Source organism: Lithobates pipiens, unplaced genomic scaffold (genome assembly GCF_037356315.1).
Source record: "Lithobates pipiens isolate NorthernLeopardFrog02 unplaced genomic scaffold, aLitPip1_a1.2 Scaffold_30, whole genome shotgun sequence".
Classification (NCBI taxonomy): domain Eukaryota; kingdom Metazoa; phylum Chordata; class Amphibia; order Anura; family Ranidae; genus Lithobates; species Lithobates pipiens.
Genome location: NW_027507791.1, coordinates 107,532,713 through 107,549,461, shown reverse-complemented (window position 1 = coordinate 107,549,461; position 16,749 = coordinate 107,532,713). Strand labels below are relative to the sequence as shown.

Genomic DNA, 16,749 nt, shown 5'->3' with positions numbered 1-16,749 from the left:
GGTCCTCTTCCCTTGAAAGTATGAGTTAACAAAAAAAACAAAAAAACATTGATCCCATGCTTTCCAAAAAAGAAAAATGGCCTTGTTTACATTCTTCTTAACCAGAAGTGACAAAATGCTAGTCGCTTCCTGTCTCCTATACCAGGGTTTCTCAACCAGGATTCCATGGAACCCTAGGGTTCCTTCAGAGGTTGCTAGGGGTTCCTTGAGCAATGAGCAATTTCTGCTTCTTTGATAAGTTCCCATTGACACCATTGATCTTTTTAGCCATATGTAAGGAGGTAACTCTTCCCAATGACCACAAGTGTAAGCAGCATTCTTGCCACTGACCATCACATGAATTTATCACGAGTTGTAGATATAGTAATATTTATCAGGGTATCCCTGAGACCAAAGCGTTAATTTAAGGGTTCCTCTGTGTTGAAAAGTTTGAGAAAGCCTGTCCTACACCATAGAGATGATCGAGGACATTTTCTCGATTACCTCTCTGGCAATGGACTGCAACCACCAATGAGACAGGTGAATGCAGGAAACAGAAAGCCGCACAGGGGAGAGTGTCGGGAAAGGGTAGTGACCCCTCTAAACACTTCTAAAAGCAATTTAGCTGCTATTCAGCCACTCATATTGCTTTCAGCAGATTTTAATACTGGGATCATGGCCGACAGCTCCAGCCATGGCCTCGGTATAAACACCTGTACACAATCAAATATATATATATATATATATATATATATATATATATATATATATATATATATATATATATATATATATATATATATATATATAATGTATATATGTGTGATTGTGCTGGAATTAAAGCCTCCCTTTTTTTAATCTAGTTCAAGAGCTGATTACAAGTAGTACTTGGTATTTTTTCTCTTCCTATGTAAATCATTGCCTTTCATCCAGTTCAGTCTTTCCCCTGACTACAGCCTCCCCTTTCTGCATTCAAGATGGCTCCTTTTTCTCACAGTAATCTTTGAAGCCACCCTTGTGTGAACATTACTGGCTAGCTGTGTGCTACTAGGCTATGGGAGTCCTTCTGCCTGTGAGTGGTTTCTATCAGCTGGAACCTGCACTGTAAGCACTCAGGGCATGTGTTCCACTACCTGCAAGTTGGGGGAAATGGTGGTGATGTGACCTAGAGCCTATGGCGGTCAGCAGCAAAGTCTGTAAATATTTGGGACACATATAATGCTTAAAATTTACTGCGCCATCTGTCGCTGCTTGCTTAGAATGCGTTTATTTAAACACAGGTGAATATGTTGTACTACTTTAAGTATAGAACCTCTGTGCCTCTCTGTTTTTCTTGTACTAGCGCAACAGACATAAAAATCTCTCCAGTGGGGTAACAGGCAATAAACAAAACCTGACCGGTTCTAATCAGTTCCCATTCTATCCAACAAAAAAGGATTGGCTGTAGATTGGATGCAAAACTGTCCTGTAGTCTAAACTGAAAGCACATTTATATAAATGCTCACTCTCCACTGAATAACTAAAAACTGATAAAAAAATAAAGGGGGATCTAAAATTAGTTTGTGTCTCCTAACATGAATAGTGCTAAAGTCACTCTGTATGAGGTCTGATGTGGAAAGTTCTGGGGTCAGGTTAGACTAATTTGCTGGCTCTACCAAAACAATCATAACAGCAGGGCTTTTTTCTCAAGGAATAGGTGCAGGAACTCTGATCTCCACCCTTTGTTTCTGCTCCCTACCCACCCCTGAGCGCCATTCCTTGGTTCCACCTCCTATCGACCTCCCAGTGCTGCCCATTTTAGAGAATACAGAACAAAGTATCGTTTTTGCTACTAAGTGATTTGCATGGAATTTGTTAATGATAACAAAGAAAGAGAGTAAAATAGATCCCCTGCAGTGAGCAACAATCGACCCTACCGCAGCAATAGTAGACCCTCACCCCAGCAAAAATAGAGCCCCAGCAGCAACAACAGATGTCCGAGCAGACTGCATCAATAGACCTCTCCCTCAACAGTAGATTCCCCCAGAAACATAAGACCCCCCACTAGCAACAACAAATCTACCCAGCAACAATAGACCTCCATGCAAAAATAGATCCCCACAAGTGACAATAGATCCTCCAGCAGCAAGCATCAATAGACTTTCAAGCACACCCCAGCACTCCTTGCCATTACATACATTCATTGCTGGAGGTGCGGGAACTGTGTCCCACCGTGTTCCTGCTGTAAAAAAGCCCTGCACAACAATAACCATGTGACCAATGCCTTGCTGTTGTTTATGGCATCAGGCACCATATACTGATTACATTTTTTAAACCTCAGTATAAGATTTATGGATCCCTATTTAGTTTTAGTTATGGTATGGAGGGTGAGTATTCATATAACTTAAAATGTAACTTAAGATCTACTTTTAGAGAAATCATATTAAGGGCACATGGTACAGATGTATGAACATCAGCTATTCCTGGCACAAAAAAATGCTGTACAAAAAATGCGTGCAATTACCTACACATAAAAATGATTCTAGTTTGTTTTTAAATCAAGAAAAGGTGGCATAAACACATATTTGTGTGTACAAACATAAAAATAATGTCCGGCAACTGGGATTTCTGTATTATTTTTTTTCGAACTGATTTAAACGCAGAGCAAGCTAATGCACCTCTGTGTACAGGACCGTTAAAAACAAAGGACTGAATTTAGATCTGAAGAAAAATGCCTGAATGCCTAAAAACATGGCATTTTTAGGCATCCTGTGTGCGAAAGGCCTTGATGTTTAGTTAAGCAATAGACTGTCCTGTAGCAACGTTATACTACAGTGATATGGCCATTGTGATTTAGGTTTTAGATTCCTACTGATATTGCATGTCACGTGTGTGCCACTGTCACATTCATCAAACACAAGCATTATGCAGTAGCCCATGTAAACATATTTAATTAACATTATGTTCTAGCAGTAGTTGTACACAATAAGATGCTTGCTTTTGTCTTTTTACTACAGGAAGTGATTCTACCACCATGGTGAGCTGTTTGCACATTCTGGCCCAGACTCTCGACACACGGTACTTTTTATGAGGTTTTAATATTAGAGTTGCAGTATTCCTCCTTTATTATGTGAGAAAACTCAATCAAATTGAAAAAACATATATATATATATATATATATATATATATATATATATATATATATATATATATATATATATATATATATAATATACCAGTAATCTTAATATTATCATTACAAACTAGTAAAGTAGAAATCCATTGTTTGAAAATCTAGTTGTTCAACTGTCACTGTGTTGAGCAGGTCTATACCAAACTCTTTGGATTGTCTTTTGACCAAAAGAAACACAGTGGTTGATTTACTTAGGCTCCGTTCACACCTGAGCGATTTTCAGCTGGTAAAGTGCTCAGCTCTGAAGCTCCAAAATGCCCAACCAGCAAAATTATATTAATTTCAATGGCCCCTGTTCACTTATGAGCATTCTGTCACCTGGAGCAAAACGCCCGAATCTCAAAAAAGTACATGAGCTTCTTTTTGGCAGATTACAAGTGTTTTTGGCTCCATAGACTTCAATAGAAATGCCTGACTTGAGCAGAAAAACACTGATAAAACGCTCAAGTAGCAGCTTTCCACCCCTAATTTCCTTTTCCTCTCCTCCCCCTAGTGCTTTCTATTGGCTATACAAAAACACCCGAAGCTGTAAAATGCTTGTAATACACTTCTAAAATGCGTTTAAAAAGTTGCAAAAAAAGCTTAAAAAAACACCCGAAAAACGCCAGGAAATCGATACGCTCAGTTGTGACTAGAGCAAATAGACTGTGCACTTTTGTGAGTGGAGTTGCTCCAGAGCTTAGAAAATTAGGTAAGGCTTCACTTCAAAAAGAACACCCAATCACATGCAAGGAAAATACAAAAGCATAATTGTTGCTTGCACATGATTGAATGATGGAAGTCAGCAGAACTCTCTTTATTAAGCTCTGGAGCAACTGCACTTGCAAAAGTGCACAGTCTATTAGCCTTTAGTAAATCAACCCCACAGTCTTGTTAATCACATAGAATGCGCATCTCATTCTAGGCTATTAGCATGTGAGGAAAGCTGTAGCTAAACCTATCTGTATTTTCTTGTCATTTTAGCACTGTAATGAAGTCTGGATCGGAGCTGGTGAAAGCTGGGGTTCGTGCTTTCTTTGAAAATGCTGCCGAAGATTTGGAAAAGACATTAGAAAATCTCAAGCTGGGGAAATTTACTCACTCTAGGACTCAGATGAAGGGAGTCTCCCAGAACATCAACTACACCACAGTGGCCCTCCTTCCTATACTGACTTCCATTTTTGAACATGTGGCTCGTCATCAGTTTGGAGTTGATTTGCTGTGTAAGTTCATTTTGAAAGAACAAAGCTGTACATGCTGCCTTATGATAGCAACAAACATTTTGAACAGAGCTCAAAGCCCATACTATGTACAATTATATAACAAAAAAGAAAAAAATCCCTTTATCCAAACCTACATATGGAGCCCAATGCAGAATAACTCTGGAAACCACTACTGTAAAATATCTACTTGTCATGGCTACTACAGTAGTTCAAACAAAGAAAAAATGCAGAAAATATATATACAGTATATACAGCATATGCAATCAACTGTTTAACAAGCATTTTTATTTGTAGAATAGTTTAAAGACATACAACACAACACACAAAATGAAAACAAGATGTATTTCCTGGTCAGAGGGACTGTGTGGAACAATGGAATACTGGGGTTTTCCAGGGATGGGGCTGGTGCTGTGATTTTGGCATTCCCCACCCCTTTGGGAACCATCTTGATTGGCTAGCCTGGTATTTAGGAATGTAGAGCACTATTGTGGGTTGGGTAGTCGCTGAGGAAGTTGAAATACCAACCGGTCAGATACTTTTTCTTTCCCATTGATCCTGTGGTGGTGCTCCCTATATTCCCCTTTGAAAGATGAACTATTGTCTGTACACATAGAGTGAAGTCTCTTTAATTTGAAGTCTTATGAGTTTGAATGAACTTTTATGTTTTTATGGTCATCTATTTAATGGGCTCCTAGCAATATGGGTGATATGTAAACCATGCATATGTGGTTTTCATGGTCCCTGTAGAGATCTGTGTGTGGACATTTCTTTGCACTATAGATTACAGGTTAAATCCACCTGGAGACCTAAGCATAATATGCAAACCATACACATGTGGTCTCACTGGTCTCTGTAGAAACCTGTGTGTGGACATTGCTTTTCTTCTACAAATTACAGATTAATTACACCTTGAGACTCTTTAATGCTTGGAGTGTCAAGGGCTCTTTGATAACTTTAATATACAGTAATATTTAAGTTTGGCTGTATCACCCCAAGGTGCTGGTTCCAGTTTATGGATGTAACTATTATGCCTGGAAGTCATGTCAACAAAGGATGCTTCAATTGATCCTATATATTGGCCTTAGAGGAATACTTTCTTTTTTCAGCAATACATGAAGCTGTTGATGAGCCCTTCCTGAGTTTGATCCGAAATTTTTACAATTGAAGTGTTTCTTTGGAGGAAATGCATTACCTATTAAACCTATGATTTAATGTTTTAGAACTACAGTATATTCATTCACTCCAAGACCAACAATATTCTTTATACAAGTATTTGGGGAATTATTTTATCCTCAGATAGCACCACCATGTTTTCTATGTGATTAATACATCCTATAGGAGTGTATTAGTAGGGCATCCAACAGATCGATACAAAAAAATTAAATCCCAGGCGCATCATCCCATGTATATGTTACAAAGTAAAGAAGACTACAGGGGGCACTTTGTATATCATCACAAGTTGAAAAAACAAAATACCATTAAAAACAGGAATTTTTAATGGGATGAAAATGCACTGCACCAAAAGTAGTGCCTGCACTACTTTTTTAAACGTACATCAACTTGATCGCATGATACTTTTTACCATGCGATTCAGTGCGGGCAAACACACTGTGTTTTTAACTTACTTTTGGGGTGTTGTTAGCCTTAAACTGACCTCCGCAGCACATTGCAAAGGCATTGCAATAGGAATTTGGTCCGGGAACCAGCGCAGGAATGCATTTTTTTCCTATTAGAAGGATTGTTGTGGGTAGAGCTTATTTAGAATTGGTAAACCTATGATTTTAATATGTGTTTTGCATCTTTAAAACTATTTTGCAAACAAAAATGTTTGTTAAGCAGTTGGTTGTATATAGATATATAATTTTTATTCTTTATATTTGAACTTCAGTGGTATCCCTGAAAATTCATGCTCTACAAGTAGGAAGCTAAGCAAACGTTATTTAACTGTTTTACAGTTCTAGGTGGACATCATGTGACACCCTCCCAGGATCACGCCACTTCAGTTATGATGATACTGTACTGCACTGGTGACAACATGTGAAAAAAAATAAAATAAATTGTGAAAAAGGCAATTTTTTAAGATTTCTTTATTTTCCCAAAATTTTGACCAAAAAAAACTTACAACTTCAAAATCTCCATGCCTCTTACTAAATACCTTAGACTGTCTACTTTCCAAAAAGGGGTAATTTGAGGGGTATTTTTACTTTTTGAGGCCTCAAGAAATGTCAGTACATCAGTATTGATTAATTTTCAGATATACAGTGCCTTGAAATTCATACCCCTTGAAATGTTCCACATTTTGTCATGTTACAACCAAAAACGTAAATATATTTTATTGAGATTTTATGTGATAGACCAACACAAATTGGCACATAATTGTGAAGTGGAAGGAAAACGATAAATGATTTTCAAAATGTGAAAAGTGTGGCGTGCCTTTGTATTCAGCCCTCCGGAGTCAATACTTTGTAGAACCACCTTTCACTGCAATTAAGGAAAAAAGAATCCCAATAATCGCAGGAAATTCTCAGTCACCACATACCAAATAGATTTTGTACAAAAAGGAGAAAAACCCCCAATAAAACGAGACTTTATAAGTGACTGAAAACACGAGTAACAGATATTATTACAATATTTTATTAAATACACAAATTATCTTTAAATATGCATATAAAGCATTTAGAAAAATGCATCATCACAAAAAGCACAATATGATACATAAAATGGCTCAAGCACATGTCCAACCCCACTGCAATTACAGCTGCAAGTCTTTTTGAGTATGCCTCTACCAGCTTTGCACATCTACAGAGTGATAGTTTTGCTCATTCTTCTTTGCAAAATAGCTCAAGCTCTATCAGATTGGATGGAGAGCATCTGTGAACAGCAATTCCTAAGTCTTGCCACAGATTCTCAATTGGATTTAGGTCTGGACTTTGGGCCATTCTAACACATAAATATGCTTTGATCTAAACCATTTCATTGTAGCTCTGGTTGTATGTTTAGGGTCATTTTCCTGCTGGAAGGTGAATCTCCGCTCCAGTCTCAAGTCTTTTGCAGACTCTAACAGGTTTTTTTCTATGATTGCCCTGCATTTGGCTCCATCCATCTTCCCATCAACTCTGGCCAACTTCCTTGTCCTTGCTGAAGAAATGCATCCCCACAACATGATGCTGCCACCACCACGTTTCACAGTGGGGATGGTGTGTTCAGAGTGATGTGCAGTATTAGTTTTCCGCCACACATAGGATTTTGCTTTTAGGTCAAAAAGTTAAATTTTTGGTCTCATCTGACCAGAGCACCTTCTTCCACATGTTTTCTGTGTCCCTCACATGACTTGTAGCAAACTGCAAACAGGAATTCTTATAGCTTATAGGCCAGATTTGTGGAGTGCATGACTAATAGTTTCTCCCACCTGAGCTGTGGATCTCTGCAGCTTCTCCAGAGTTACCATGGGCCTCTTGGCTGCTTCTCTGATTAATGCTCTCCTTGCCCGGCCTGTCAGTTTAGGTGGATGGCCATATCTTGATAGACTTGCAGTTGTCCCATAGTCTTTCCATTTTCAGATGATGGATTTAACAGTGCTCCGTGAGATGTTCAAAGCATGGGATATTTTTTTATAACCTAACCCTGCTTTAAACTTCTCCACGACTTTATCCCTGACCTGTTTGGTGTGTTCCTTGGCCTTCATGATGCTGTTTGTTCACTAAGGTTCTCTAAAAAACTTCTGAGGGCTTCATAGAACAAAGGAATGCCACACTTTTAACATATTTATTTGTAAAAAAAAATTAAAACCATTTATCATTTTCCTTCCACTGCACAATAGACATGTGCAGAGTAAAATATTTCGTTTCGGAATTTCGTTTTCGTCTGAAAACTTAATTTATTTAGTTACTCCCAAAATTCGTTTTTATTTATTTCGTTTTTCGTTCAAAAATTGCATTCGTCCGAAAATCCACATGAATTACGGTCGAATCTGTCTTGGAAGGCTTATGGTGTCTGTCGAATGTATAAAGAAGATTCGACGGAGCTAACTATATAGCATACTTTAGAACCCTATTAAAGTCTATGGGACTCCAACGTTCAAAATCTAAAGTGCTAATTTTAAAGGCTAATTTGCAAGTTACTGTCCTAAAAAGTGTTTGGGGACCCGGGTCCTGCCCCAGGGGACATGTATCAATGCAAAAAAAAGTTTTAAAAACGGCCGTTTTTTCGGGAGCAGTGATTTTAATAATGATTAAAGTGAAACAATAAAAGTGTAATATTCCTTTAAATTTCGTAGGGGGGGGTTGTCTATAGTATGCCTGTAAAGGGGCGCATGTTTCCCGTGCTTAGAATTGTCCCTGCACAAAGTGTCATTTATGCAGGAAAAAAAGTCCTTTAAAATCACTCGCAGCTATAATGAATTGTCGGCTCCCGTAATACAGAGAACACTCATTGAAAGTCATTGATAAAAAAATAAATAAATAAATAAATAAAAAAAAAAGCGTGGGGGTCCCCCAAATTCAATTACCAGGCCCTTCAGGTCTGGTATGGATATTAAGGAGAACCCTGCCTCAAATTTAAGAAAAAATTTGACGTGGGGTTCCCCCTAAATATCCATAACCAGACCCTTCAGGTCTGGTATGGATATTAAGGGGAACCCCGCGTCAAATTAAAAAAAAAATTGACGTGGGGTTCCCCCTAAAAATCCATACCAGACCCTTTATCCGAGCACGCAACCTGGCAGGCCGCAGGAAAAGAGGGGGGGACGAGAGAGCGGCCCCCCCTCCCTCCTGAACCGTACCAGGCCACATGCCCTCAACATTGGGAGGATGCTTTGGGGGTCCGGGACCCCTCAAAGCACCTTGTCCCCATGTTGATGAGGACAAGGGCCTCATCCCCACAACCCTGGCCGGTGGTTGTGGAGGTCTGCGGGCGGGGGGCTTATCAGAATCTGGAAGCCCCCTTTAACAAGGGGACCCCCAGATCCCGGCCCCCCCCCTGTTTGAAATGGTAAGGGGGTACAAAAGTACCCCTACCATTTCACAAAGAAAGTGTAAAAAATGGTTAAATAAAACAAACACACTTTTTAAAAATTCCTTTATTAAAAATAAAAAAAAGATTCCAGCGGCGGTAATCCACTCTTGCTATCCAGCGACGGACGGTCAGCTCTCCATCGATGTCTAATGTCATCCAGCGCAGCGCAGCATCCTTCTTCTGTCTCCTCCACGGAGACACTGGAGGCATTCCGGCGCTGACGTTTCTTATATACGGAGGGCGGGGCCACCCGTCACCTGACCCCGCCCCCCTCTGACGCAAGGGGAAACCCGGGGTTCCCCGTGACGTATGGGTGACCCCGCCCCCCTCTGATGTAACGGAAACCTGTCTGTGTTACATCAGAGGGGTGCGGGTCACCCCTACGTCACAGGGAACCCCGGGTTTCCCCTTGCGTCAGAGGGGGGCGGGGTCAGGTGACGGGTGGCCCCGCCCTCCGTATATAAGAAACGTCAGCGCCGGAATGCCTCCAGTGTCTCCGTGGAGGAGACAGAAGAAGGATGCTGCGCTGCGCTGGATGACATTAGACATCGATGGAGAGCTGACCGTCCGTCGCTGGATAGCAAGAGTGGATTACCGCCGCTGGAATCTTTTTTTTATTTTTAATAAAGGAATTTTTCAAAAGTGTGTTTGTTTTATTTAACCATTTTTTACACTTTCTTTGTGAAATGGTAGGGGTACTTTTGTACCCCCTTACCATTTCAAACAGGGGGGGGGGCGGGATCTGGGGGTCCCCTTGTTAAAGGGGGCTTCCAGATTCTGATAAGCCCCCCGCCCGCAGACCTCCACAACCACCGGCCAGGGTTGTGGGGATGAGGCCCTTGTCCTCATCAACATGGGGACAAGGTGCTTTGAGGGGTCACGGACCCCCAAAGCATCCTCCCAATGTTGAGGGCATGTGGCCTGGTACGGTTCAGGAGGGAGGGGGGGCCGCTCTCTCGTCCCCCCCTCTTTTCCTGCGGCCTGCCAGGTTGCGTGCTCGGATAAAGGGTCTGGTATGGATTTTTAGGGGGAACCCCATGTCAAATTTTTTTTAAATTTGATGCGGGGTTCCCCTTAATATCCATACCAGACCTGAAGGGTCTGGTTATGGATATTTAGGGGGAACCCCACGTCAAATTTTTTCTTAAATTTGAGGCAGGGTTCCCCTTAATATCCATACCAGACCTGAAGGGCCTGGAAATTGAATTTGGGGGACCCCCACGCTTTTTTTTTTATTTATTTATTTATTTTTTTATCAATGACTTTCAATGAGTGTTCTCTGTATTACGGGAGCCGACAATTCATAATAGCTGCGAGTGATTTTAAAGGACTTTTTTTCCTGCATAAATGACACTTTGTGCAGGGACAATTCTAAGCACGGGAAACATGCGCCCCTTCACAGGCATACTATAGACAACCCCCCCCTACGAAATTTAAAGGAATATTACACTTTTATTGTTTCACTTTAATCATTATTAAAATCACTGCTCCCGAAAAAACGGCCGTTTTTAAAACTTTTTTTTGCATTGATACATGTCCCCTGGGGCAGGACCCGGGTCCCCAAACACTTTTTAGGACAGTAACTTGCAGAATCTTTTCTCTCTGTCAAATCTTTTTTCTCTGTCGAATATTTTCTCTATATAATCTTGGACTAATAGAGGTAAGGTTAGGCACATTCGACCACAGGTTCTATAGACACAGATTGTTGTCAGAGTCATGTCGAATCTCCTATTCTATATCGAACTGTTGTAACAATGAAAACGAAAATAAAGCATTTATTTATGTCGGATCTTTCGTTTTTCGGATTTTGTGCTTTCGTTATCGTTTGTCAAAACGAAAACGAAAATAGCTGAAATTCGGACGAAAATGCATTCGGACGAAAACGAATGCACATGTCTACTGCACAATTATGTTCCATTTTGTGTTGGACTATCACATAAAATCCCAATAAAATACATGTACGTTTTTTGTTGTAACATGACAAAATGTGGAAAATTGCAAGGGGTATGAATACTTTTTCTAAGGCACTGTTTATATCAAAGTTTGTGGACTCTATAACTTTCCTACAGACTTTTGTACACTTATTTGGGTTATTTTCACCAAAGAAATGTAGCAGTCAACAGTAGTAGTAGTAGTAGTAGTAGTAGTAGTAGTAGTAGTAGTAGTAGTAGTAGTAGTAGTTTGACATAAAAAATGAAAGGCCAAAGAGTTCTTCTGAGGGGGCCTTCCCTAATTCAGAGTGATGGAGAGTAAAAGAAAGTCACTCAGTATTGTAAGTTTTCATCAGACATTACAAATTGTTCAGAGTAGAGCCATCTATCTATATGTACCGCAGATTTATGCTGAAGGGCAGACATAAACTGTTCCATGCATTGTATTGTAGTCATCTTGGCAAACCATTGTGTAACTGTAGGGAGGGACTGATGTTTCCACATTCTAGGGACGCAGGCACTTGCCACATTTAAGAGATGCCTAAACAGTGATTTATGGTAACGTTATTTTGGATATTGACATAAGGTTTAAGAGGACTGCGGCTGGGTCGTCAAAAAGATAGTTGTAAGGTAAATTTTGAAAGTACAGAAGAACAACTGTTGACCCCAGTAGAACATTTCCCAAATATTTTTTGCAAACTACAAAACCCTCCTAACTGTGCAATAAAGATGAGGGAAATGAGGTGGTGTTTGTGGGGGAGCAGCCTGGGCTGACAACACTGCCCCTCATAGATACAGTACAGTGGGAGAACTTAGTCAATCTGCAGCAGGATGTATATTATACCTTGCAAGGGATGTTCCAGTTTGAAAGGAAATTTTCCCCAGAGTTTATTGAATCCAGTGAAATTTAACTTTACAAAGAATACTCAATAACAGCATTTTGTGCTTGCACATGACTGGATGATGGAAATCAGTAGTGCTCCACCTCATTCTATAAGCTCTGGGACAATTCCCTTGCAATGTTCAACTTCCCTTACAAAGGGAACAGCACTTTTACTTTTAGTAAATCAACCTCCTTAAATACATTTTTTTGACATGATTTTCTATTATGTGTGGAAGCTAAAATTGGTTTATATTTTACTCTGCTTTTCTTTAGTGGATGATGTTCAAGTTTCCTGCTACCGGATCCTCTGCAGCCTTTACTCACTTGGAACAGGAAAAAACATTTACGTTGAAAGGTACTTGTATAGTTTTCTTCCTGTAGCTCCAGCTCCCGAAGAGCATGTGCTATGTGTTTTTCTATATTTAAAGTTCCTAGAACCGCAGTTTGATTTTGGGTTTAATTATACCAAATTATGGTTTCAGTACCAGTCTAGCTGGAATGCACTGTGTTCTGCTTGGCCATAGGTGGTGCTGTCATCTCTGGCAGGTGTGAGAACGCAGTTCAGCTGGGTGCACTGAGTACCATTCTTTCTCGGAACCAACCCAGTGGGCGTATCATCCTGCTGTGCATTCTGGGAGAGGGTACTTAAGGTACTGCCATCACATGCTTTGGGGTTCCGGTCCAGAAGATCTTTCTGTCTGTTTGGTCCTGGTCCTCCTGACCAGCCCCCATGGCTCTCATGACCTGGGGTGCGGATCCATCCAATTACGAGGCTCGGGGCTGGCTAGCCTGAGGCAGAGTAACTGGAGGGAGGATTCGGAGGTTGTCCGGTGCCGTCTCATTTGTGGAGAGGCCCAGCAACTGAGGAAGCAATCAGGGGAGGACTCTTCGGGAGAAGGCCACGCTGGAGGCTGGCTTCTCAGAAAGAGCCTGAAAGGCTTAGTTGAAAGACCACAAGTGAATCTACACTCGTACAGTATCGGCGGACCGGCTGCAAGATACTGGTACCGTATAAGGGATCTCTGAGTTTGTCTATATCCTTCAGTTACTACAAGTGCTCTACAACAAGTCTGTGGCAGAGACTTTACTACAGGTGTTCTACATGTCTGTGGCACAGACTTTACTACAAGTGTTCTACAACAAGTCTGTGGCAGAGACTTTATTCAAACGTTCCATATGCAAGTCTGTGGCAGAGGCCTTGCTTTATCTGACCACTCTATTGGCTGCTATTCCTAGTGGGAGGAGGTCTATCCGATAGCGGTGAGGATCCAGTTGTGAATGGCTATTATCTGTATTGTTATAGTGAGAAACTACCTACTTTGAGTAAGTTCCAAGAGTACCTGAACTTTCTACCTGAAACCCTCTAACCTTTATTGAGAGACTATGATTTGTCTTCTCTTTTTTGCAAATAAAAATCCCAAAAGCAGATCCAGTGTCAGTCTCTACAATTTTTTGGGCCTCGGGAAACCCCTACATGCACACGAGGTCAAGAAGGTAACAGTAAGCCCAATAAAGTCAGAAGCTCCTTCGGGGGTCAGTGCTACATTCCTTTTTGCAAAATGTACTCCTAAATTATGTAACTGGTAACAAACAAGCCTACAATTTTAATAGGTAAAAACAAATTCATCAGAATCAGTTCTTGAAGATGGGAAGTGATATCTGGCTGATGATATAGTTTAGAGCGTGAAGATATTTAATACCTCCCAGGACATAGGGAATCTGAGATGACAGTCATCTCATCCAGCCACCTTTTGTCTTGTGAGAAATAGTCATCAGCCAGATCAGAAAACTTTGGCCTCATGTGCACTACAGCTGTCAAATGCCTGTTTTACAGGTCTTTGACTTTTTTCTGCCCCCAATTGCCCCTCAATGTTAGTCTATGTGTCCATACTTACATGTGGGGGCTGAAATATGAACACAGTAAAAATTGCAATTAGGAGAGGAGTGTTTGGGCAAAAAAATGCCTGCCACATGTAAACGCATGTAAACATGCTTAAACACTAGGGGTGTTTAGTGCTTAGAGCATTTATTCATTTCAGTGACCAGAATAAATTACTATTTAAAATGAATGAATGTCCAATCATTTGACATGTCTAAATGAGTCTAAATGCTGCTTTAATGATGTTGATCCAGGAAGAAATAGCCCTGGCGATAGTTGCCAGGGTTATAGTGGCATGGTATACAGCTCCAATGGACAGATAGGCCCTTCTGAGTTCAAGATCTGCCTTTTTGTTGAGCAGGTTTTTGAAGGAGACTGTTTCCTCCATTGGCAGGGTAACATGACAGGATGATTTGATCACAGTAGCATCATGGAAGGGAGTATTGTTGAGACTGGATGATGTTATTTTCTTTTGAGGGGTACAGTTTAGCGAGCTTATTATATAGGCAAGGCTCCATTTTTTCATAATAAACTCTTTTGTTTCCTCCATGAAAGGGAAAGAACAACTGTATTTGTTTAGGTGGAGAAAGTATCTTCGTATGTTTGCAGGCTCTTCCACAGGATCCTGCCATTGGATATCCTCTTTTACAGCTTTAACAAAAGGATCCATCAGGCTGAAATCAAAGTCTGTGGGGCAAGACTTCTTTACTTCCTCTAATTGTCCCTTAAGTCCTCCTCTGCTAGCTGACAAGAGGTACCAGTAACAGTCTGTATTGGTGGCTCTCTAAGCACTCTAATGCAATCCTGAACTGATTACTTTATAATCTGCGCTACATCAGAGGTAGTTGCTGGAGTCCCCACTGGCAGAAGAATACAATAACACAAAGAGGAGGATTCCTCTATCCTCCTCACTTGTGTGGATGGGGATCTGTTCTGTTTTTCTAGATTAGCCTGCTGAGTGATTGAAAAAATCTTATCAATGTATGGCCATCCTTTTAGATAACTTGTCCTATGTGGTTAAGGGGACAGAGTGTTAATCCACTGTGCACTGCCATGATGCCCCAGAAAAATACAGTACTTGCACTAATCAGGAAAATATGACATTATGATGCTATGCAGGTTTTTATCAAACAGGAAAATCTAAAAAAAAAAATAAATAAAAAAAAAAAGAGAACAAAGGAGCAAAAAGACAAAAAAAGAAAGAAAGTGAAATAATAAAGCAACAATGGCTCTGGGAGTGATTTAGGCCCTTCTGTCTAGGGCATTCATAGATGGGTGAATTTTCTTACTTCTGTCATCTAGGCTTTATGTCTTTCACCAATATATACATACACATATATATATATATATATATATATATATATATATATATATATATATATATATATATATATATATATATATACATACACACAGTGCCTTGCGAAAGTATTCGGCCCCCTTGAACTTTTCAACCTTTTGCCACATTTCAGGCTTCAAACATAAAGATATAAAATTTTAATTTTTTGTGAAGAACAACAAGTGGGACACAATTGTGAAGTGGAACGAAATCTATTGGATAATTTAAACTTTTTTAGCAAATAAAAAACTGAAAAGTGGTGCGTGCAAAATTATTCGGCCCCTTTACTTTCAGTGCAGCAAACTCACTCCAGAAGTTCAGCGAAGATCTCTGAATGATCCAATGTTGTCCTAAATGACTGATGGTGATAAATAGAATCCACCTGTGTGTAATCAAGTCTATGTATAAATGCACCTGCTCTGTGATAGTCTCAGGGTTCTGTTGAAAGCGCAGAGAGCATCATGAAGACCAAGGAACACACCAGGCAGGTCTGTAATACTGTTGTGGAGAAGTTTAAAGCCAAGCCGGATTTGGATACAAAAAGATTTCCCAAGCTTTAAACATCCCAAGGAGCACTGTGCAAGCAATCATTTTGAAATGGAAGGAGTATCAGACCACTGCAAATCTACCAAGACCTGGCCGTCCCTCTAAACTTTTAGCTCAGACAAGGAGAAGGCTGATCAGAGATGCAGCCTAAAGGCCCATGATCACTCTGGATGAACTGCAGAGAACTACAGCTGAGGTGGGAGAGTCTGTCCATAGGACAACAATCAGTCGTACACTGCACAAATCTGGCCTTTATGGAAGAGTGGCAAGAAGAAAGCCATTTCTCAAAGATATCCATAAAAAGTCTCATCTAAAGTTTGCCACAAGCCACCTGGGAGACACACCAAACATGTGGAAGAAGGTGCTCTGGTCAGATGAAACCAAAATCGAACTTTTTGGCCACAATGCAAAACGATATGTTTGGCGTAAAAGCAACACAGCTCATCACCCTCAACACACCATCCCCACTGTCAAACATGGTGGTGGCAGCATCATGGTTTGGGCCTGCTTTTCTTCAGCAGGGACAGGGAAGATGGTTAAAATTGAGGGGAAGATGGATGCAGCCAAATACAGGACCATTCTGGATGAAAACCTGTTGAAGTCTGCAAAAGACCTGAAACTGGGACGGAGATTTATCTTCCAACAAGACAATGATCCCAAACATACAGCAAAATCTACAAAGGAATGGTTCACAAATAAACGTATCCAGGTGTTAGAATGGCCATGTCAAAGTCCAGACCTGAATACAATCGAAAATCTGTGGAAAGAGCTGAAAACTGCTGTTCACAAACGCTCTCCATCCAAC

General features: G+C 40.4%; 1 protein-coding gene across 8 annotated transcripts in view; it reads left to right on the top strand.

The window, feature by feature from the left end:
• The window catches only part of RYR3 (ryanodine receptor 3), a 1,008,486-nt gene that overhangs the window by 671,529 nt on the left and 320,208 nt on the right, over positions 1-16,749 (top strand). For all 8 annotated transcript variants that reach the window (XM_077464742.1, XM_077464741.1, XM_077464740.1 and 5 more), the window contains 3 exons: positions 2,976-3,036; positions 4,115-4,353; positions 12,454-12,535. In XM_077464742.1, the coding sequence (XP_077320868.1) occupies positions 2,976-3,036; positions 4,115-4,353; positions 12,454-12,535 (382 nt within the window). The remainder of the gene's footprint in view (positions 1-2,975; positions 3,037-4,114; positions 4,354-12,453; positions 12,536-16,749) is intronic.